The 24817-nt window shown below is 46.1% G+C and overlaps 1 protein-coding gene across 2 annotated transcripts in view; it reads left to right on the top strand.

Annotated features, from left to right (window-relative positions):
* The window catches only part of snx17 (sorting nexin 17), a 235604-nt gene that overhangs the window by 72572 nt on the left and 138215 nt on the right, over positions 1 to 24817 (top strand). For both annotated transcript variants that reach the window (XM_084314817.1, XM_084314816.1), the window contains exon 3: positions 4876 to 4993. In XM_084314817.1, coding sequence (XP_084170943.1) covers positions 4876 to 4993 — 118 coding nt within the window. The remainder of the gene's footprint in view (positions 1 to 4875; positions 4994 to 24817) is intronic.

The following is a 24817-nucleotide window of genomic DNA, read 5'->3' as shown; positions in this document are numbered from 1 at the left end:
TTGAGGGAGGCGCCTTTGTAGTCTGTCATCGTTTTGAGCCCCTGCCACATAGCTCTAGAGTCAGCTTGTTCAAACTGGAGTTCAATTTTATCCCTGTAGCGCCGTTTGGCCTCTGACACTGTCCTCCTTACGTTGTATCGCGCCACCTTGTGGTCATTCATGTTGCCTGCCACTAGGCCGTCGTTGTATGCTTTGGTGCGCTCTCTCAGAGCTTCACGGACGGATTTGTCTACCCAGGGTTTTTGATTTGGGTAAACTCTCATTTTGGTAGTGGGGATTGTTTCTTCCACCAAAGTACAAACATAGTCCAGCACTGTCTCCGTGTAGACATTAATGTTATCTGTGTCGCGGAACACATTCCAGTCTGTGCAGTCAAACGCAGACCGGAGCGTCTCCCCCGACGTCAAATCCCATTTCTGCACCTCTCGCGAGACTACAGGAGTACTTTTGATTCTCTGTTTGTACATTGGTGAAAGAAAGATGGACGCGTGATCTGATTTACCAAAGCCACTATCAGAATGAGCCTTGTAGCCACCTTTAAATTCCGTGTAACAGTGATCTAGGATGTTACCGCCTCTGGTGTTGCAAGTCACATGCTGATAGAAGTCAGGTAATACCTTTCTCAGATTGGCGCTATTGAAATCACCCAGCACCAAAATGGCGGCGTTAACGTTCGCCGCTTGTATTCTATTTACCTCGTCGTGGAGTCTGGAGAGCGCGACGTTGTTGCTGGCTTGCGGTGGAATATACACTCCTACAAGGATGATCGCCGTTAACTCCCTCGGGAGGAAGAAAGGACGACACTTGATGGTTATATATTCCAGGTCTGGGCAGCAGTGGTTGGATAATTCCTTCACGTTAGTTGGATCGCTCCAATTGTTGTTAAACATGAAGGCAATACCTCCTCCACGTTGTTTACCGGACTCTGCTGTACGATCCTTGCGGTGGATAAAGAAGTGTTCAGCTGGTTGGATTGCGTGGTCTGGAACGTCCGTCGTGAGCCACGTTTCGGTGAAGCAGAGAACGTTGCAGTCCCTAACGTCTCTTTGGTATTGAATCCTTGCTCGGATGTCATCCAGTTTATTGTCAATTGATTGTACATTGGCTAGCAATATACTGGGCAATGGCGTTCGGTGGCGTCTGGATCTCAGCCTGTTACGGATCCCAGCTCTCTTCCCACGCCGTCTGGTTCTTTTGTTCCTGGGATCAAGGAACAAAGGCTCTGGTCCCATTCTCCGGAGAATCTCCTCAGGCCATTGTTGCGGTTCGGAAAGCTGGTCCAGTGAGTAATCCAATCGGTAAGCATCACACTTTAAAACACGTTCATTTTATAATCCTCACTCTCCGCAGGACTCGGCAGGAGATAAATTACATCATGGGATCGGAGGCTACAATTCACGTGTATCGACCGATACCAGCATTATGGGATGTAGAAATATGCGATCCATCTCCAGGTTGTATAATAGTATATACGTCCAAATCATGTTGTTTATCGAGTTATTGGTAACGGATTGCTATCCATTGTGTCTAGCTCGAGTCCTGGGACTATTAGCGAGTGATCGGACCGAATTGGAATGAGCACCAGCTTCCGTTTCCTGTTTCCGGTTTGGGCGATCCGCCGATCGGCCACCAGATGGCGCTCTTGAACCGTTGGAGAGTTGAGAGGGGATCAACAGTAGATCTCAAGTCTCCGGGGGAGAAATATGATTGCGATCACAGATTTTAGAAATATTGATATCAAAGACGTGGTACGGCGTCTTTGGCAGAATGAGCATGGCGGGGAATGACGTGGTAAGGCGTTTTTGGCGATATCAGTGGTGGGAGTCAAACTCTGGAATTCTCTTTATAATGAGTTGAAGTACTGTAAAAATATTTTCCAACTAAAAAATACTTTTAAAGACCGAACAATGAGAACATATGAACAGCAGGTATAAATGTCTCTGTCTCTGTATCTGATTTTATTTATTTTTTGTTTTTTTTCTCTTCCATGCATCTGAGGTTCGTGACGCAGGTTTTTTGTTTGTTTGTTTATTGGTAGCTATAGCAATATTATTATTATTATTGTTATTATTATTACCGTTATTATTGTTATTATTATTCATGGTCATATTATCATTATTATTATTGTTATCATAGTTATGGTAATGATTATTATTATATTATTATTATATGGTATGAAGCTGTAAGGTGCACTTGAGCTGACTTATGTTAAAATAAATATGAAGTTTGGAAGGGGGCAGGAAACATACGTTTTCTTCATCCTGCTCCTTTTCGGCCATGGGTGTATCATGTAAAAAAAAAAGATGTTGGTGATATTGTGCAAAGATTAACTGTACCCCCATGTAAGAAACTAAATAAAATGAATGAATGAATGAGGCTGCGTTCAGCCTCCCAGACCCCCATAAGGGGGACCCCCCCTCCTGCCATCCACCCTCAGAAATAGGGCTCGCCCACATCCCAGGTCCGTCCCACGCGGGGCTCTCAGCGACACGGGTCCCTTGAATTTAATTGGGCCAGGCTCAGTAGAGGGAAGGTACTCCCCTCCCTCACCGAGCCAAGCTCGCTACCTCCCATGTCACCAAGCACCCCACGCACAACGACCCCTCAACATACAAGACCCCACTCTCCCGGGCCAAACCGTGGAAACGATGCCCCCCCCCCCCCCCCCGACACCCCCCTGAGTTAAGCCCGTAGAACTCCCCCATATCCTAGGCCAATGCGCGCGGAGCCGGGCCCCCAGCGACACAGGTCCCTTGAATTTATTGGGCCATGCCCAGTAGAGGGGAGGGACAGAGACTCCCCCCCCCACCGAGCCAAGCCCGCTACCTCCCATGTCACCGAGAGCCCCACCCCCGACATTCCCCCCCACTGAACTCAGCCTGCCCACCTCTGTACCTCCCGTGTCACCGATATCACTATATACATTTATGCTGACATGACTTAAAAAATAAACTGACAACACCATAAGAAAAAATGAAATGAAAATAAAATGAGCTATGGTTAGCACTTTTTGCCCCCGTTTGGAGGGGAATCAGCTCCTATTGGAGAAGCCCCCCCCCCTAGTGATGGAGATACCCCCAATGGAGATTCTCCAAGCCTCTCTTCATGTCCAACATTTTTTAATTCTTGTCCTTCACAAATGTCCATGTGCACATTTAAAGCAACTGCTATTCTATCATAACTCAAATTCTAACATAACTCAAAGAAAAAAGACAACATTTGCCGCTCCCATGGTGTTAGAGGATCTTAGTCGTATCCCTCTGTTCCCCGTTGGAAGGGTGAGGAGTAATGGCTCTCCTAGTGAGAGGGTTCCCCCTAGTGGCGAAGTGTGCACTATATAAGTCCAACATTCGTTCTGTGGAGGGCCTCCGAGCTCCCGGTCAATGTTTTGAATTTGTCTTTCTTATGCACATGTTCATTTGTATTGTGTGTCATGTGTAATCCTGTAGTTCCTTCATACCAGTCCATCGTGTATTATTCCCCAATATGTTTCCTAATCAGTGTCCCTTTTTTTTTTAATAAATTTCAAATCGTTTGTCTATAACGTGTGTATTGTAAATCATAGTGTTAATTATTCAAAATTCTGGTGTTATAGTTTTATACTACTTGGGGTAACTATTCAATTATCTTTCCTCTGTTGTATCTATTCTCATCCCCAGGTCCCCCGTGTGTATGTTTGTATTGGGTACTCTTTCACATTGATTTTGTTTTGTATCTTTCCTTGGATCACTGTGTCCCCTCATGCCCCTTTCTCGTGTCCCTTTGTCGTTCTTCATAGTTGATCTGCTTTGAATCTGTTCAGGTCCCCTCTTTTCCTCCTCCCGTCCTCCTCTCCTCGTCCTCATCTCTCGGTTCTGGTTCACCTGCGCGCCCTCTCCATCCTCTGCGTCAGGCTAGGCCGTAGGCCTCTCTCCTTCCCCTCCCGGCACCTTCCATCCTCTCCGCACCGTGTCCCTCGCCGCCTCCTGCACGTTGTCGGGACCTGGTTCCTTTCTTTTTCTGAATTTTCTTTATTTCTACATAGCTCCGACTCTTCATTGACACCTCTGTTGGATTTTTCAGTGGATTTTTCAGTGTTACATTGTATGCTCCGCATTGCTCCTAATCCAATCTGTTAGCTTGTAAGCTAGTTTGTATGTTAGCCTGTAGCTTCTCTGCATTGACATTCAGCGTCCCGCTAGCTTGTTCTCGTGTTGAGTCTTTTCCATCTGTGTATTTACTTCATCTGGGGTTGCTTTTCTTTAATTAGTCCTCGTGTTCATTCTTCCTTCTTTCTTTTGTCCTTGAATCTTCACTTTTTATTTAGTTTTGAATAGTTTTACTTCCTTTTTTGATATTCATTGACCGGGAGCTCTTTCATGTGGCTGCTCACCAGAACGTCGCAAACTGGAAGTCGGAAATTGGTTTTAAGCCATACATATTGGATCAGATTTTTTTTTCTATAAAAAACTGCATTTAAAAGTGTATTTTATCCTTTTAAATGTCCTTTTTAAAATGAAAAATGGTGCTTGGAAAAGTACTTTAAAGTCCTTGAATTTTATTTCGCAATGTCTGTGGGAACCCTGTGGTAACCTTATCACTAATGTTCATGGGAGCATTAGCCTAGTGTGTGTGGAGTTTTGACATACCGTAACAATGCAGTATAATAATAATAATTATTAATAAATGGGTTTAATTTAGCACTTTTCCAGAACTCAAAAGTCACCACACACTTGAGGGCGGGGTAGTGTGAGACACACAACAGACAAACGTAACACAAACACACAGGGACAGACGGGGAGAAGGTAATAGACCACAGAATTCCCGGTTGAGCGTCACAGTGAGCCAACCCCTCTCTCTGTCTCTCCCCCCCCCCCCCCCCCCCCCCCCCCACAGATAAAGAAGGAGTACGGCAACAACGTGGTGCCTGCCTTCCCCCCGAAGAAGATCTTCACGCTGACCCCCGCCGAGGTGGAGCAGCGGAGAGAACAGCTGGAGAAATACATGCAAGCTGGTGAGTTATTCATGTTGAATGGGTCTCTCTCTCTCTCTCTGTCTCTGTGTCTCTGTCTCACTCTCTCTGACTCTCTCTCTTTCTGTCTCTCCCTCTCTGTATCTTCTCCGTCTCTCTCCTCTGTCTCTCTCTCTGTCACTGTCTCTCTCACTCACTTTCACTCTATCTCTCTCTGTCTCTCTTTGTATCACTGTCTCTCTCTCTCTCTCTCTCTCTCTCTCTCTCTCTCTCTCTCTCTCTCTCTCTCTCTCTCTCTCTCTCTCTCTCACACAGATGGGGCTACATAATTACATTTAAATGCAGGTTCAATAAAAATTCCTATTGAGGAGTTTTGCAAAAGCGCGTGTTGTCACTTGCACTCAACTCGTCAGTGTCTCTCAGTTCTGACATACATTTTTAAATATATTTCTCGACTGAATTTCACTGTTTTTAGAGCCGTACCTTAACAACGTCCCTCCCCTTTTTAGGACCGGTACCTACATTTTTGTTTGTTTCTTTTTTTATCAACAGGGAACTACAGTAGGGTTGGGTACCCTTCACACCAGTGAATCGATACCGGTACCCAACGGTACCTTTTTTTCGGTACTTTAGTCTCTAAAAATGTAATCTACCTACCTCAGTTGACACGAAAAAAATTGGTCCAAACTTCAAATTATTTATTATAGGGATGTTCAATATTGGCTTTTTTACCTATACCGATATTGTCCAACTCTTAATTTCCGATACCGATATCAACCGATACCGATATATGTAGGGTCCCCCCCCCCCCCAAAAAACTGAATGATTTCAGGTAATTAACATTACATATCTCTTGTCGTGTAATTAACACAACATTATGCATACCTTGACAATAAATAAAATAATAATTTGTTCTTACTTGCTTGCCCGGGTAAATAAATGTTAAATAAATGTAAAAAAAAAATATATATATATTTTTCTTTTCTTTTTTGGAAACCGATACCGATATTTTCCGAAATCAAATTTTTATGCCAATATCGGCCGATAATATCGGTAGGCCGATAATATCGGACATCCCTAATTTATTATCATTATTATTTATTTAGAACAATTTGTTAATATATATAATATTGCAGCGAGCATTTTCTGCATCTAGCTTTGTAAAATGTAACCCCTGACTGCTTTGTTGTTGAATCAATTCAAATCCTAGGTAAGCGTGTATTGTGGCGTGAACGTTGCCGTGAACGTGCGGCACACCTCATAGGTTTCGTTTCGTGGTAAACGAAACGTTGTTGTCATCAAAAAATAAATACGTGATTCAGTCGACCCTTAAAAGTACTGGATTCGGTACCCATCTCTACAGGGAACTGACTTGTCTTTTTCATTGGAACGTGGCAGCGAAGACGATTGACTGAATACCTTGTTAACCGTAATGGCTCTCAGACTGTCTGCGTCATGCAGCCTAGTGAGGTTCTGGAGGCCAGGCAGCGTGTTGCTTTTTAACAGCGGAGGAGTGCAAGAATGTGACAATGTGACCATGTGACCGCGGCAGCGCGAGAGAGCGGCAGTGCGGAAATAGGCTGTCTATTGCCATTCTCTAAGACAAACGCTAACCTTAACCAGCTCCTTAACAGCGCCTAAACTTAACCCTTCTAACTTTAACCAACTCCGAAACAATGCCTAACCTTAACCTTAACCTTAACCATGCCCAACCTTAACCTTAACCATAGAAAGAATATTGCCATTCTCTAAGACAAACTCTAACCTTAACCAGCTCCTTAACAGCGCCTAAACTTAACCCTTCTAACCTTAACCAACTCCGAAACAATGCCTAACCTTAACCATAACCATGCCTAACCTTAACCGGCGAAAGAATACACGTTAAAAAAAAAAAAAAAAAAAAAATGATGGGATTCAAACTTGTCACCAACGGACCGCAGGATCGCAGGACCGCAGCGCTGCCAGGTGAGCTAAGCTTCGAATGAAAATCACGCGGATTACGGCTACATAATGCCGCAAGCTCTGCCGCTCCGCTCTGCGGCTGCCGCGCCTGCCGCGGGGCGTGTCGCAGCCAATCAGGGAAAACGCGGAAGCACTCGGCAGCACTCCTCCGCTGTTAATAAGCAATAGGCGGCCAGGCAGGCTCAGACCGGTCTCCTCAGGCCACATAAAAAGCTCTTGAGTTGTCTGACTCGGGGTAAATGCTGATCTGGGCACAAAGCATGCTGGTACTCGAGAGGGGGCCAAACCCTCTCCGGATCGAGTATGCTGACACACCTGAAATTAAACATTGTCCCTGCTTTATGACGTTATAAAGATTCTCTTGATGATGGCTGTGCTGCCTCCAGAGAAATAAATACACCTCGTTCTTCGCTGAATGAAAAGCTAAAAGTCCTAAATTGGGAGAGAGAGAGAAAACAATAATGTTGACCAAGTCAAGTCAAGAGTTTTAATTGTCACGGCATACAAGTATACAATGAAATGCGGGTGGTCTTGCCCGCAACGATGTGCAATACAGTGTTACAACATATAATAGAATCCAATAAAAAACAACATTGTGCAATAAACAGGTAACATGGTGTGACATCTCGGTATCTGTACATAGTTATTTACAGAGCATATAGGACATGCTAGGTAGCTTTGGTAGTGCAATACACTGTTCCTGTTATTCTAATTTAAAGTGGCCTTTCCTTTTGGCCATAAGTGTGCGGCATGAGTGTGTGCCCGCTCATGTTAAAGTGTTAAGTGGCTGCTAGTGTGTGAGCGTGCACAGCGTGCGTGTCGTGTGTGTGTTCATGTGTGCTTGTGTGTGGATAGTTCAGTGTTCTGTGGCACTCAATGTTCATTGTTCAGGGCTCTGATGGCCTGGGGGAAGAAGCTGAGCCTAAGCCGCTCTGTCCTAGTAGTTGGGGTTCGCAGGCGTCTGCCTGACCTCAGGAGCTGGAACAGGCTGTTATTGGGGTGGTGAGGGTCTTTCATTATCCTGCAGGCTCTGGATTTGCACCTCTTGTTGTATAGAACCTGCAGGGGAGGTAGTGCAATACCCGTGGTACGCTCGGCTGAGCGCACCACTCTCTGTAGGGCCTTCTTGTCTTGTGCCGTGCTGTTTCCATACCAGGCAGTGATGTTTCCGGTCAAGATGCTCTCTACAGCTCCTGAGTAGAAGGACTGGAGTATCTTCCCCAATACTCTGAACTTCCTTAACTGTCTCAGGTGGTAGAGGCGCTGTTTCGCCTTCTTTACTACTGTGTCTGTGTGTTGACCATGTCAGATCCTCTGAGATGTGGACCCCCAGGTACTTAAAGCTGCTCACCCTGTCCACGGTAGCCCCGTTAATCATCAGTGGTGTGTGTGTCTCCTGCTGTCCTCTCCTATAATCCACGATCAGCTCCTTGGTTTTACCAATGTTCAGGAGCAGGCTGTTGTCCTGGCACCAGAGTTCCAGTACCTCAACCTCCTCCCGGTAGGCCTTCTCGTCGTTGTCCGAGATCAGCCCCACCACCACCGTGTCGTCTGCGAACTTCACTATGGAGTTGGAGCTGAACTTGGCCACACAGTCGTGTGTGTAGAGTGAGTACAGCAGGGGGCTTAGAACACAGCCCTGGGGGGACCCGATGCTCAGGGTGATGGTGTTGGAGGTCTGACCCCCCACCCTGACCGCCTGGGGTCTTTCACTCAGAAAGTCCAGTACCCAGGCGCTCAGGGCGGAGCTCAGACCCAGCTCGATCAGCTTGTCCACCAGTCTGGTGGGGACTATGGTGTTGAACGCTGAGCTGTAGTCAATGAACAACAGTCTCACATAGCCCCCCTTCTGACGGTCAAGGTGGGAGAGGGTGCTGTGCAGTACCTGGGAGACCGCGTCGTCAGTGGACCCGTTTGTCCTGTATGCAAATTGCATAGGGTCCATATCACTGGGGAGGGAGGCACAAATGTGGTCCTTGACCAGCCTCTCAAAACATTTCATGACCACAGAGGTGAGTGCCACCGGTCTGTAGTCATTTGGACATGTTGGGGAGGGTTTCTTCGGTACAGGGATGATGGTAGACATCTTGAAGCAGGCAGGGACCACCGACTCCGCCAGGGATTGATTAAATATGGCGGTGAACACCGGGGCAAGCTGGTTGGCACAGAACTTAAGTATGCGTCCTGTTATTCCATCTGGGCCAGCAGCCTTCCTGGTGTTCACCTGCATAAATGCTCTTCTCACACTGTGTACCGTCGATGAGAGAGCGTCCCCGCCCCCCCGCGGATGCCCCCCCCCTCCACAGCAGCCGGCGCACCAGTGACGTCACTAGCCGTTGGGCTAGCAGTGCCACTGTTTGCACCAAACCGCGCGTAGAAGATGTTGAGCTGGTCCGCAAGGGAGGCGTCGTCGCTCCCCATTGAGGGGGCGCTGACTTTGTAGTCAGTTATAGCCCTCAGTCCCTGCCATAATCCTCTTGTGTCATTCTGTGCCATTTGTGCCTCCATCTTGTCGGCATACGTCCTCTTAGCAAGTTTGACAGCCTTGCGCAGAGTGTAGACTGTTGTCTTGTACTCTTCCATGTTTCCTGACTCTCTGCCCCGGTTATAAGCAGTGGTGCGAGAGTTCAGGGCTGCTCTGATAGTACTGTCCACCCATGGTTTCTGGTTTGGGAACACCCTCGCCTTCTTTGTGGGGATGATACTATCAGCCAGTGTTGTTATGAATGACACCACAGCGTCTGTGAAATCGCTGACGTCACTGTTACTCCTCCTGAACATTCCCCAGTCGGCGTCATCTAGTGCGTCCTGAAACGTGGCCTCTGATTGGTCGTCCCATTTTTTTACCTCACGTGACACGACGGCATCACGTGATCTCTGTTTATATGCTGGGACAAGAAAGATGGCGGCATGATCCGACGTGTTTGTTGCTCCCGCTAATGGTGGAGCCGGTACAGCCTTGTATCCGGCTCTGAACGGGGTGTAACAGTGGTCGAGTGTATTTCCTCCCCTTGTGGAGCAGACGATGTGCTGGAAGAAAGACGGCATGACTTTCTTCAGATTCGCCTGATTGAAGTCCCCGGCTACGATCATGGCTGCGTCTGGGTGCTTGATCTGGTGCGCGTTCAGATGGTCGTGTAGTTCCGCTAGCGCCCTGCCGACGTTCGCCTGGGGGTGGATGTACACTGCAGTCATGATCACTGCAGTGAATTCGCGCGGAAGATGGAACGGGCGACATTGGATCGTGAGGTGTTCCATGTCGGGAGAGCATGAACGGGAGAGTATCTTCACTTCCCCGGGGCTAGTCCAGCCGTTGTTGGTCATAAGGCATAGCCCCCCGCCGATGCTCTTCCCGGAGGCTTCTGTACGATCCGCTCTGAAGATGGTGAAGGAGTCGGAGGGAGAGATGCTGTGATCAGGAGTCACTGGTTTCAGCCAGGTCTCTGTGAAACACAGGATATTGCATTCCCTCATCTCTCGCTGGAATCGGACCGCGCTCGTAAATCATCCATCTTACTCTCTAGCGAACGAGCATTCGCCAGGAAGATCGATGGAATAGCCGGACGGTAAACGGATAGCCGGACGGTAAACAGACCAAAGTTGTGACCAGCGACGGAACATGTAAAGTCGCAGTCTTAAAGGTCCCTTGTATTATAAATGGCCTTTTCCAGTGTTTAGCATTATTTCCTAGCAATTGGGGATTATATCAATGTGGTCTGTGTCGTTAATTATCATATTGACTCATCAGTCTAGTCTCGAGTTCACGAGATTTTCCCTCACTCAACTAAGCTGTTCTGATTTGACTGTATTGCTGACGTGAATAAGGTACTGATTTGCAGTAACGCCCCCTCTATGGTTGTAGCGCATAGTGTAACCCGACACTTCCTCAAACGGGTTTTGACAGAGAGGCAGAGAACGAGCAAGCGAGCGAGAGAGAGAGAGGGACCGGCGGGACCGTGCAGAAGTGTGTGTCGGAGCATTTACACACACTGCGTGTGTGTCGGGGACGCATCTCTCCTCCCTCTCTCTCTCTCTCTCTCTCTCTCTCTCTCTCTCTCTCTCTCTCTCTCTCTCTCGTGCTCGTTCTCTCTCTCTCTCGCTCTCTCTCGTATGTATCACGCTGTCAAAGCGCTTATGGGAGGAGCCCATCCAATAACAGCCTGAAATCCTGAGGCTGAAAAATTATGCTTTTGAGTTCTTCATTAGAAATATAAAACAATGATTAAAAAAAATAAATAAAAAAAAAATTACAGATGTCTTCCATAGACTCACAGGAATTGTGTAAAGTTGCCCAAATAGTGCAAGGAATAGCAATGCATGTCCCCTTTAAATTTCTTGGTAACTCATCTACCAACTTAACCATTTCACTACCAAAGGGTTAACCCTTTCACTGCGACAATACAGAATGTTAACCATTTCACTGCCACACGACAAAGGGTTAACCACCTGTAGTGTGGTAGTGAAAGGTTAACCTTCTGTAGTGTGGTAGTGAAAGGGTTAAAGGCCCAACAGGGAGGCTCATAGCCCCATGCAGCCTAACATTTTCCAAGCGGGTCAAGGGTGAACTTTGGTCAGACACACTGAGTGAATGGAGAGGAACTGGCACCAGTGCCAAGGGTTTGTTTTAATCCACTCGAGCACTGAAGTCTAGCAGAACAGGGAAGCACTGTTAACAGAGCATATTTGCTCATAGTCTCTCTCTCTCTCTCTCTCTCTCTCTCTCTCTCTCTCTCTCTCTCTCTCTCTCTCTCTCTCTCTCTCTCTCTCTCTCTCTCTCTCTCTCTCTCTCTCTCTCTCTCTCTCTCTCACTGTCTCTCGCTCTGTCATACACAAACACAGGGTGTTCTTGGCCCAGGCTCGGTTACATCAGGGCTGAACACGGTTATGTTAAACTGACCTCCCAACCGGGGTCTGCTGTGAGCCAGCGGCCTTCCCTGCATCCAGCCTGGGGCCCCTTCTCCAGACACATCCAGCGTAGGGACACTTCTCCAGACACATCCAGCGTAGGGACACTTCTCCAGACACATCCAGCCTGGGGCCCCTTCTCCAGACACATCCAGCCTAGGGACACTTCTCCAGACACATCCAGCCTAGGGACACTTCTCCAGACACATCCAGCCTGGGGCCCCTTCTCCAGACACATCCAGCGTAGGGACACTTCTCCAGACACATCCAGCGTAGGGCCCCTTCTCCAGACACATCCAGCATAGGGCCCCTTCTCCAGACACATCCAGCCTAGGGACACTTCTCCAGACACATCCAGCGTAGGGACACTTCTCCAGACCCAGTGTGCAGAGTGCGACTGTAAATACCGACCGCGGGCCTCAGAGTCTCAGAACGTATGGGCTCTGAAAGGATGACCATTGACTCCAATATTGATCGGTTAAAAAAATAACAGTGCACACACAGACTACTAAAGACACCTGGTCACTGTAAAGTCACCAGGTATTCCACCCCCTGAGAATTAAAAGCGGAACACCATCTATTCTCAGAATTCACATATACCGTAGGTACAGTAAGTTCTTCCTGTTGCTGGTTACGTTCTCCCAGTGAAACTCCTCGCTGTCAGGTGAAAAGAAGTGGCTGGCGACTCCACATGTATCGGAGGAGACGTGTGGTAGTCTACACACCCTCCCCAGACCGATAGTGGGGCAGCATGTGGTAGTCTACACACCCTCCCCAGACCGATAGTGGGGCAGCATGTGGTAGTCTACACACCCTCCCCAGACCGATAGTGGGGCAGCATGTGGTAGTCTACACACCCTCCCCAGACCGATAGTGGGGCAGCATGTGATAGTTACACCCTCCCCAGACCGATAATAGGGCAGCATGTGGTAGTCTACACCCTCCCCAGACCGATAGTAGGGCAGCATGTGGTAGTCTACACACCCTCCCCAGACCGATAATGGGGCAGCATGTGGTAGTCTACACACCCTCCCCAGACCGATAGTAGGGCAGCATGTGGTAGTCTACACACCCTCCCCAGACCGATAGTAGGGCAGCATGTGGTAGTCTACACACCCTCCCCAGACCGATAGTAGGGCAGCATGTGGTAGTCTACACACCCTCCCCAGACCGATAGTAGGGCAGCATGTGGTAGTCTACACACCCTCCCCAGACCGATAGTAGGGCAGCATGTGGTAGTCTACACACCCTCCCCAGACCGATAGTAGGGCAGCATGTGGTAGTCTACACACCCTCCCCAGACCGATAGTAGGGCAATGCGCGGAACGACCAGGAAGGGAATAGGCATAACGACTAAATTGGGGGATGTGAGAAAAAACAACATGTATTCTTTTTTTTGTGATACATTTTTTTTATTCAGTTTTTTTTTGACATAACATAACACAAATCACATTACATCGACAACAATAATAATAATGACAATACATAATATAAAAATAAAATAGACTTAACAGACTTAAAATAAGAGACAATTATAAAGGAAAAATAGATACATGGACTATAATGAGCCTCCTGAGTCCATCTCCAGACCCGGCAGCCGCAACCCCGGAGGACCCACAGTCCGGCGCCCCCGCGAGCCAAAGCACCACGCCTCTTTAATGCCTCGACCCGCAGAGACCCCGAACCACGGCCCCCCCCAGTCCGAGCCCACGACCACCAGACAAAAATCAGAAGGGGATCAGAAAATATACATAGGACACCAGAGAATGAAAAATAATAAATAAAACAAAAACAAAAAAACCAACATACATGAACACTCGCTCGTTCTCCCCCCACCGCACCCCCCCCCCCCCCCACCCCCTCTCACCCCAGGACCCCAACGTGAGACATTCATATAATACCTTATTCAGTACTCAAATTCCAAAGTCATATGCGTTCTTTTAGCTTTTCCACCGCAGCCAACCAGATTGCGATATTGGCTTCATTAACACCTATGACACGTGCAGTGGAAATCTCCAGATAAATAACATCAAGATAGGTGAGAATCCATACCTTCGGACATAACTTATCTGGCTGTATCCAGCGTGAAGCAATCAACTTTTTGGCAGCCGTAAGGCCGGCCAAAATGTGTCTCTTTACATGTACAGAGGTCGGCAATTGAGAAACATCATTTAACAATAATACAGAAGGCAAGGTCGGTATGGTCAAAGAGAAAATCTCTGATAGCTGAGAGGTAACATTTTCCCAGAAGATCTCAACAGGAGGGCACTCCCAGTACATATGCATATATGTTCCAATGGCACCGTTTGGACACCAGGTACATCGAGAGTCAGGTCTGAGACCCATTAGGTTCAATCGCCTGGGGGTCAAATAAGTCCTATGAACAAAATTTAGATGAATCTGTTGGTGATCTGGGTTGCGTGATGATAGCCTAATATTTTCCCAGACTGCATCCCAATCAAAATCTATATCCAACTCAGGGATATCCTTTCTCCAAATCGTATCTAGGTCCTTATATGAGGACATAAGTAAGTGCCGATAAAAGTCAGAGACGAAGCCTCTCGATGTCTCCCTGTCATAAAATAATTTGTGAAACCGGTGTCGCTCTAGTGGAACGTCCCATGGAACGCCATGAGCCTTCAGAGCTGCTCTCATTTGTAAATAAAAGAAAAAGGAGTTTCCGGGGAGATCATATCCGTTGGATAGATCCTGGAAAGATCGGAGACCAGAGTCATCAAAGATATCCCCCAATGTATGGATGTCTTTCCCTTCCCATCTAGGGCAGGCCTGTACACTGCGATGATCTCGTCGCAAATTGCCCCTTAATTTGGCCGTTGCGAGTTGGAAATATTATTTGGGAGCAACGTTGCGAGTTGTGATTTCAACCCTTCATTCGCATTTCACTCCTAAATTAATCCATACAAATTGGATACATTTTTTAAAAAACATTAGCCTACAACCAAGGCTGTACAGTGCACAGTGTATGTCGTGGTGCTATGAAAGAATCTGTCGGCAATGAATGAACTTACTGCGATCACCGATAGCCTGAGTGAAAAAAAAAAAGATTTGCGTGTGGAGTGAATCTGGGTCACGCTATATACTTGGTACTTGTAGTCTATCGTGCGATTAAAGACCATGTCCCTATCTGCGTAGTCTATACATCCAACACCAAATCCCATAATTCCTAGCAAAACGAAACTGAATGTGGCCTCTCTTCCTTTCAATATGGACTATTGCATCGCCAAAGAAGCACCTCATTTCAATAAATTTAAGACGCAAATTTTGCTCTGCAAGAACAACTGAGTGGATATCAGTCCATCTTATGACAACCACGTCCGATGTGGAGAGATGATAAGATGATGATGATTGACGTGATGATGTTATGATTGATTGACGGGGAGTCGGACACGGACACTTCTAACGTTCAGGTTCAGCCATCGATTTGGTGAGTAGTAGTAGCCCACTATTAGGACGTGAAATACTGTCTACTTAAATTTATAAAATATCAACCTATCTATCTATCTAATAATGAGACAATATGCAAATAAGATAATACTAATAATTGTCACGGTGTCCCCGTATATGAAATGAAAGTGGCTTGCAACTTTACTGCTGGTAAAATCACTGTTTATTTCTCGTTTAGCATAGTATTACATTCCACTTCTATAAACAATCAAAGTCCTACCGTAAGAGCCTCATACGGGTCAATTAAACCTTTTTGATTAGTCTTTCCTTCGAGCTAAGTTGGACTGAACATTTCACTGTCAAAAGCGCAAATGTAAATAAGGTTGCGTCGCAACACGGTTTTCAAAATAAAGGTCACATAAAAAAAAGTCCCGGATATACATAAACATTAATTGGCATAGATCTCTATAAACGGCGCAACACATTGATCACTTTAGGCACACACTGAAACCAGTAACATCACAAATATGAAGCAGGTAATTACCCATACAAATAATAAACCTTTCATGGGGTTATTTACAATAATAATTAATTTGATTTCTAAAGCACTTTTCATTGTGAAACAAATGTATGCAGAGTTTCTTGTCCTCCTGATTAATGCAATGGTGTGTGTGTTGTGGTGATCTCATTCAAGGAGCACTACACAAGCGTGCACACACACACACACAGTTTGTTGTTTTTGTTCTATTAGTGATTTACACACTTTCTCGGTTGGTTCATTATAAAAGATACAAACCTGAAAACAAACGCACTTAAATGTTAAATAAAAGGACCACAGTAATGAGGCAGGAACATATTTTTTTTAATAATGGTAAAATTGTTATTAAAAAATTTGCCCCTAAAAATTTTTTTTGTCCCTAAATTTCTCATTTAGGGGCAAGTGTGCCCCTAGTGAAAAAGCTTAGCGTACAGCCCTGTAGGGTATCTAATGGGTTGTTGTCCAATAAGGAGTCAATTGTTATTGAATAGGGGGGAATGCGTGTGCCATTTATGGTGGTTAGTGCATGCTTTCTGGGTGTCACGCCAAATCTGGATCACATGTGTGATAAGAGGGCCAAATTGTAATTTCCATTGCTTAATTGAAATGTTGGTATACACAATATCTTGAAGTCTATGTGGGGACACCATCTTCTCCTCCAATGGTCGCCAGGACACGGCTGCCTGAGCGTCAAACCAAGTGATGAGAGGTCTCAAAGAGTAAGCTTGAAAATAATATTTGAAGTCTGGAAATGCTAAACCCCCGTCGAGTTTACTCCTCTGTGCAGTGGATCTCTTTAAGCGCGGGCGTTTGTTGTTCCAGGCGAATTTATATGCAGCAGAGTGCAGTTTTTGCCAGTAACCAACAGGAGAAGATAACGGTAGCATGGAGCTGATAAAGTTAATTCTCTGTAAAACATTCATCTTAATTATTGAGGCACGGGCCTGTAATGAGTTTTTTTTATTTGGACCATCTGTTATACTTTACTGTCTGGTTAATAGTGGGGAATATTTCAATCCCAAGACACTTAAAGTGCTCTACCATGAGTATGTTTGCTGGGAGGATGGTTGCCTTCGCAGTCTCATTGAGTAGAAGGAAGGCTGACTTTGGTCAGTTGATCTTAAATCCAGATAGACTGCCAAAATCATCTATTACTTGGAGAAGATGAGGTAGAGATAAGGCAGGGTTCTGCATAAATAGGAGTACATCATCTGCGTATAAGCTGATATGGTGATGTGTGCCCTTAATTGACACAGGGGATATAATCTGGGATTGTCTTATGTACTGATCTAGAGGTTCGAGTGATAAAGCAAAGAGTCCGCGGCTAAGAGGACAACCCTGTCTAGAAGAGTGCGAGACATAGAGTGATGAGCAGAGTTTCCCTGTTAAGATCATGGCCGAGGGCCCTGTGTAGATAACTTTGATCATGTGAATGAACCCCTCACCTAACCCCATCCTTCTAAGGACTGCCCACAAATATGACCACTCCAATCTGTCAAAGGCCTTCATCACGTCTAAGGACATGACAGCCGTAGGGGTTGCGACATCCTTGCTGGCATCAATCACGTGCAGTAACCGTCTGATATTATCCGTGACCAGTCTGCCTCTTATAAAGCCAGTCTGATCAGGGTCAACCAGAGATGTCATATGCTTTTGAAGTCAGATGGCTAGCACCTTAGCATATAGCTTGAGATCGGCTCCGAGGAGACTTAAGGGTCTATAGCTGCCACATTCGGTGAGATCCTTATCTTTCTTGAGTAGGACAGATATAAGTGCCATATTGACATCCCTGGAAAAATTGCCCTCTTTGACTGAGTGTAAAATCATTGAGAGTAATAAGGGACCGAGTACATCCCAGAACGCAATATAGAGTTCCGGTGGAATGCCGTCCCAACCAGGAGCCTTGCCCCGCTGCATGTCAGCAATCGCCTCCCTGAGCTCATCTAGTGTGATAGGTGCAGCTAACCATTTAGCATCATCCTCTGAGATTTGTGGTAAGTTAATTTGACTAAAATAGTCCTCCAGCTTGGTATGATCATAGACCACTTCTGACTCGTACAGGTTGGAATAAAACGAGCGAAATGTATCATTGATTTTGTTGGTGGTTATCTCCCCCTGTTGGTTCTTAATGGCAGGGATATCCGCAAATTGTTCACTGGCCCGTATCTATTTTTTTTTATCCACTTTTTCTCCCATTTTTCTATATTTTTCTCCCATCCCAATTTCGTATCATCCAATTCTACCCTCCCCTGTCACGAACGCTGTTTCTTGCCTCCCACAAGCCGGCTGCAATGTGGACTAAGTCATACATAGCACAAGTCCCCTCCGGTACTTGAGGTAACAGCAGTCGCATCTTTTCACCTGCGCAGCTCGATCTCTCAGTGTCGAGGAGTAACGCGTGGGAGGCTCACGCTGCCCCCGACACTTCCTGATTCTACTGCGCAGGCGCACCAACCGACTTGTAGGAGTCGCTTGTTCACAACGCCCGATCCCCACCCTTCAGTTTCCCTCCCCGTAATACGGCCAATGTGTATTACTGCGGACGACCAGCTAAACTGAAAACAATGTGGAGAGCTGGATTCGAACACGCGAATCCTAGCGTCTCCACACTGGTGGCGAGTGCCTTGCCCACTACACCACCTAGCCGCCCTCACTGGCCCGTATCTTCATAGCTAGTAGGTGACTAGGTCTAGAGCCATGAAAGTAGTAGTGTTGTCTTGTTCTGTGCAGTTGAAATTCAGACTGTTGTCTTAAAATGGAGTTAATCTCCCTTTTCACCACCTTAATTTGTAGCTCCAGTCGGCTAGAGTAGCTGTGCTGCATAGAAGACATCATTGTTTTATGAAGCTCTTCCAATTCTACCAACTTGGAGAGACGGCCCTTGTGGAGATTGGAAGCAAATAGAGTGGTGTTACTTATTTTTAATATTTTTTTTATATAAATGTTTTTATTTTCAATTTTCAACATGGAACAAGACATCACAATACCATTAATAATAATAGTGACACTAACAACCGTAATAAAAGCACAAGACAGGGCGGCTACGTGGCGTAGTGGGCAAGGCGCTCGCCACGAATGCAGAGACGCTGGGCTCGCCTGTTCGAGCCCAGCGCTCCACATTGCTTTCAGTTTAGCTGGTCGTTCATACTAATACACATTGGCCGTATTAGGGGGTGGGAAACTGATGGGTGGGGATCGGGCGTTGTGGACAGGGACTCCTACAGGTCGGTTGGTGCGCCTGCGCAGTAGAATCAGGAAGTGTCGGGGGCAGCGTGAGCCTCCCACGTGTTACTCCTCGCCACTGAGAGATCGAGCTGCGCAGGTGAAAAGATGCGACTGCTGTTACCTCAAGTACCGGAGGCGACTTGTGCTATGTATGACTTAGTCCACATTGCAGCCGGCTTGTGGGAGGCAAGAAACAGCGTTCGTGACAGGGGAGGGTTGAATTGGATGATACGAAATTGGGATGGGAGAAAAATATAGAAAATGGGAGAAAAAGTGGAAAAAAATTAAAAAAAAAGCACAAGACAGGCAGACAAGAAAGTAAAACAATAAGAATAAAAAAATATATATATATATATTAAGTGTGGCTCATGTGTGTGCATTATCTTGTGTGCTATATATATGTGTGTTCTACCTACCCATATGTGTGTGCCTTACCTATGTACATGTTTTATGTGTGAATGTATATGTGTAGTGTGAGCGTGTGCATGTGTCCGTGTATTCCCTCGGCAACAATGCCAGTACAACCAGACAAACCAAGGCAGCAGTGGTCCATTGGGGGGTTACTGGTAATGAGGAAATCCGGCGAGTACAGTGGTGGACAGCGCAGGTCCAATATGTGATAGATAAGGGTCCCAGATCTCATAAAAAGTGTCCAACTTGGAATGCAGCATGCACGTATTATACTCACAGGGAATGCATTCCATTATGATATTAGCTCTTTGATGGGACCTCATCCTTGATCCAAAACAATAGGATGTTCTTTCTAGCAGCAAATGTCAACAAATTGAACAGTCTCTTATGTTTGAAATTGGCAATATGAATATCTGGGAGGCCCAGTAAAAGGCAGAGGGGATCCAGCTCGATGGGGGTGTGAAATATGTCAGATAGTTCCTCTACGATGTCGAACCAATAGCTCTGAAGCTTTACACAGGTCCAAAAGCAGTGAACGTGGTTTCCAGTCTCTATCTTACATTTAAAGCAAAGTGGGGATGCATTGGGATCCTTTTTACTTTTAAGGGCATGGGTAATATGAATGCGGTGCAATATTCTCATTTGAATAGCCTTGGTGCGGTTGCAAACAGAGATTTTTTTTGCGTAGGTCCATGCATCCTGCCAGTCTGCATCTGTGATTTCCATGTCCAGGTCTTTTTCCCAGGACTGTTTAGTAACAAAGGAAGATAAAGATGAATTAAGGTTCAGAGTACTATAGAAGATAGATACTTGTTTTTTGGGGATCTGCAAGGAGAGGGCTTTCTCCACCTGTGAGGTGGAGCTGTTAGTTAAAAGTGAGGTGTCCAGGGTGCTCCAGTAGCACACCATGTACCGCGCTGCGTCGCGAAATACCGTGCTGCGTCACGGACCTGGTTGACTCCAAGTTCGATTCCCGGACTCGCCGTCATTTGCCGAATGTCTTCCCCTGCTCTCTCTCCCGTTTCACTCTACATCTGTCGGTCATGCTTGACCAGAAAAGCGATAAACGCTAAAAAATAAAGTAAAAAAAAAAAAAGTGAGGTGTCCTTGGTGATAAACTGCCTAATTTGTAGGTATCTAAAGAATTCCGCTTTCAATAGGCCATACCGCTGCTGCAGCTGCGTAAAGGACATTAGGGTCTGGCCATCAAACAGGTGGCCAAGATCAGTTATGCCCTGCTTGTGCCAGGTCTTGAAGCCGCCGCCAATTTTGTCTGGCTTAAAGTCAGGATTGCCTACGATCGGGGTAAGAGGAGAGGTCAGCTTGGCTCGGCCCTCCATCTTACGGACAGTCTTCCAGGCCTTGACGGAACATAGTGTGATGGGGTTGGAGCATAGTTTCCTAACAGACTTAAAGTCCTTAAAGATAAATAGTAGGTTCCATAGGGGGGGCTTAGATTGCGAGGATTCAATGTCCAGCCAGATTGACCGTGGGTCTGATCTGGACCAGCCGACCAGCACCCTAAGGTGTGCCGCTAGTTGGTAATGTCTAATATTAGGTAGGTCTAGACCCCCATCCATCTGTAATTTGGCCATTTACAGATGCGGTTTCTTCCCATTCCAAATGAATGAGCTTAGCCATCCTTCTAACGCCTTGATAACCTTGTTTGTCAGCAGCACCGGGATCATTTGCCAGGAGATCGGTAAAGGGGCCCATCTAACTAAGTCTGCCCTTATGGTGTCTAAAAGGGGGGGAAAGTTGGCCTTACACAATGTATCATAGGTGGGTGTCACAAATACTCCTAGGTAAACAAAGCCGAGGGCGACCAGCGAAATGGGAAGGGCTCGGGCAGGATCGGAATGGATTTAAGTGTCCCAAGTGGCATTGCTTCGGATTTGGAAAAGTTAATTTTGTACCCCGAGAAGGTTCCAAATGTGGAAATCATGCGGGTTAGACATGGAATTGAAGAGTCAGGTTTAGATATAAAGATCAGCACGTCGTCCGCGTAAAGAGTGATTTTGTGCTCCCTCTCGCCCACTCTAATCCTGAGATCTCGGCTGACTGCTTCACGGCATGCGCGAGTGGTTCTATGGCCATATCAAATAGTAAAGGGCTAAGAGGATCCCCCTGGGGGTTCCCCCGTTGTAGAGGAAAGTTGTTAGACCTAATTACCAGATGGCATAGCCTTAAAGGCGCCCAGAGCTTCTTCCTTCATAATTGGGGCGTTAAGGAGCAAGTTCTGATCTTTCGATACCTTAGGGAGGTGTAATTCAGCGAAGAAAGCCTGCATGTCAGAGAGAGCACCATCGGGTCGTTTGGTCATATAGAGTTGGGCATAGAAAGAGGCAAACTCTTTATTAATAGTTTTGGTGTCAAAGGACCTGACCCCGTTGGAGTCCGAGATTGAGGCTATTACTTGGGTGTCAGCCCTTTTTTTTGCCAAGTTAGCCAGGCACCTACCAGGCTTGTCACCGTGTTCGTACATTCTCTGTCTGGCAAATTTAAGAGAATATTCGGCGTCCTGGATCAGAAGAGTGTTTAACGCAGTTCTGGTGGCCGTAAGCTCTATAAGCACAGCCGGGGCTGGGTTTGAAACATGTTGATTTTCAAGGTCGGCTAGTTTGGACTCAAGAAGTTTGCATTGTTCATTTTTCTTGCGTTTCTTGGATGATACATAAGATATAATCAGTCCGCGAGAAAATACCTTGGATGTTTCCCAGAGTAGAGACGGGTTATCTGTAGAATGCGAGTTAATTGAGTAGAACATTTTAAATTCCGATTCGAAATAGGAGACAAACATATCATCTTTGAGGAGGTATGGGTTGAGGCGCCAACACCTTGACAGCGCTCTCTCTTCTGACATGGAGTAGACCAGATATATAGGGGTGTGATCCGATAAAACGATACTTCCGATTGTGCAGGACGATACTAGAAAGAGCTTAGAGGAAGGGATGAAGAAATAGTCTATTCTACTGTTGCTCTTGTGTGGGCAGCTAAAAAAGGTGAACTTCAGTTCGGATGGGCAAAGGGTTCTCCAGACATCTGAGAATCCAGTGTCTTCGCATAGGGAGGTGAGCATCTTTGCTTGCCTAGAGGGGGAGCCAGACTGGGTTGGAGTTTGTCAAGAGACGGTATGAGGTGACAGTCGGGGCAGCGTGGCTCAGGGGTAGAGCGGAGCGTCCAATGATCGAAGGGTTGGTGGTAGGGCTGCAACGATTAGTCGACATAATCGACGATGTCGATTATGAAAAATCGTCGACGAGATATTGTTGCGTCGATTAGTCATTAAAAACAATAACAATAACAATTAATAATAAGTAACTGCAATGCGCAAATGTTCATTTGTAACTGCAATGCACTACAGGAACTGCTGGGGGCAGTATAGTTTCCATTGTCTGACTGCAGTGCATTCTGGTACTTAACGGCGCAGCCTGCAGGTAAGAACTTCACTTCAGAAGAAAGAATGAACGATGGCGGAAGGGAGAGAGAAAGACAGAGGAGATGAGATGGCGGAAGGGAGAGAGAAAGACGGAGGAGATGAATTAAAAAAAGCGAGACAGAGGGCATCAAAGGTGTGGGAATTCTTTACAGATGACAAACCGAAGAAAACTGTTAAATGCCGATTATGCAAGGTGGAATTGGCATTTCACAGCAGCACCACGGCGATGCACGAACATCTAAAACGAAAGCACCCCGGAGCCACGGTGACGTCGTCGGAACATGGGTAAGTTCTAGAGTAGTTAGCCATAGTATTGTATTTTTTACGTTGGAAAACAGAACGTCTCATGGATATGGATAAAATGCTTGCTATGCGAACTCTATTGCTGAGGCTTATAGAGGCTGCGCTGCTGCTGTATGTTGTAAGTAACGTTAAACAGCGCCATGCTTAGTAGTTAGTACAGGTGAGGTTACAGCGTTGCTGACGCTGCTTCACTTTTAGTTTCGTTTGTTATGCCGACCAACCGGATACGGAAATACCTCACGTATATATCTGTAGTCACTCTGTCTGTAGTCCACAAAATAATATCCCTTAAGCGATAACTCCCTCTAGTGGGAAAACATAGATATTGCATCTCAATATTATTACTTCTAGCCTAGGTATATATAAGGCTGACTATAATTAATAAAAATAAACTGATAGTCTGATACTATAGCCTACAAATTCTGATGATAATTAATACAGCTTTCTGTTTTTTTTGTTCTCTTTCTATTGTAGGGCAAAGCAAACACGTGTGGATGAGTTTGTCCTGAAGAGAGGCTCATGCACCCCTCAAATGGCTGGAGTCTTCACAGAGAGCATCCTCACCATGCTTGTTAAAGACATGAGACCATTATCGATGGTTGAAGATGAGGGCTTTAAGCAGATGGTCACCACATAACATTCCATTCAGGTTACACCTTACCTTCCAGAACTCATTTTACAAAGCTCATGGAGAGAAAGTATGAAGATACTTTTGCTAAGGTTAAAATTGCTCTTAAAGCAAACAAGAACAAGATTGCCCTGACAACTGATGCCTGGACCAGTGTTGCGACAGAGGCATATCTTGGCATCACCTGTCACTTTATAAGTGATGACTGGAAGCTCAATAGCTTCTGCCTCACAACCATGCCACTCGAAGAACGGCACACTGGGACCAACATTGCTACATGGATTGAGCAGGCTGTGGAAAGGTTTGAGATCCCTCCAAGCAAGCTTGTGGCGGTTGTTCATGACAATGGCGCCAATGTCCTGCTGGCTGCTGGCATCAGAAATTGTAAATGGTGTACTGTGTTCCCCTGCAGGAGATGATGATGATCAGACAGACACACACAATACCAGGGGAGGAAATTAGGCCACTTTACTCGCCAATTGCGAGTATTTTTTACGTTTGGCGAGTAATTCATGAAGAGCACTCGCCAGTCTGGCGAGTACTAGTAATTACAAAACAAAACAAAAAAATCATTCTGCAATCTGCTGATTCGCTCACTGGCACAAACCGAACTCTGACTCCCCCCTTGATTCCTCCCATTTGCGCCACATAATAATCAGACCATAACCAATGAACATCATCGTTGTACAGATGCGCTCTAAGCTCCTCCAATGAACACTCATTTTCTAGAAGATGCCGCCCATCTAGGGGAAGTGGACAGACCACTGCGCGCAGACCTACAAACTCCTGCCAACGGCAGCCGGCTTGACAACGTAGACAAACTTACAAAAACACATCAGTGGATGAAAATAATTGCATGTAGAGTCGTCGCTTTCGGATATCATTGCGGTCTGACATGGGGGCGAACAACAGCACGCGACGCGTCTCCTTCGAGTCGGATGAGAATGACAAGTCAACCAGCATTAGCCGGCTAGCTACCTAGCATGTAACAAGCTACCATAACGCGCATTCAACATAGTGGACGACTATACTGAGCGGCTTTGCTTAAAT

The sequence above is a fragment of the Notolepis coatsorum genome, assembly GCF_963971535.1.
Source record: "Notolepis coatsorum genome assembly, chromosome: 5".
Lineage (NCBI taxonomy): Eukaryota > Metazoa > Chordata > Actinopteri > Aulopiformes > Paralepididae > Notolepis > Notolepis coatsorum.
This window is presented reverse-complemented; position numbering and strand designations above follow the sequence as displayed.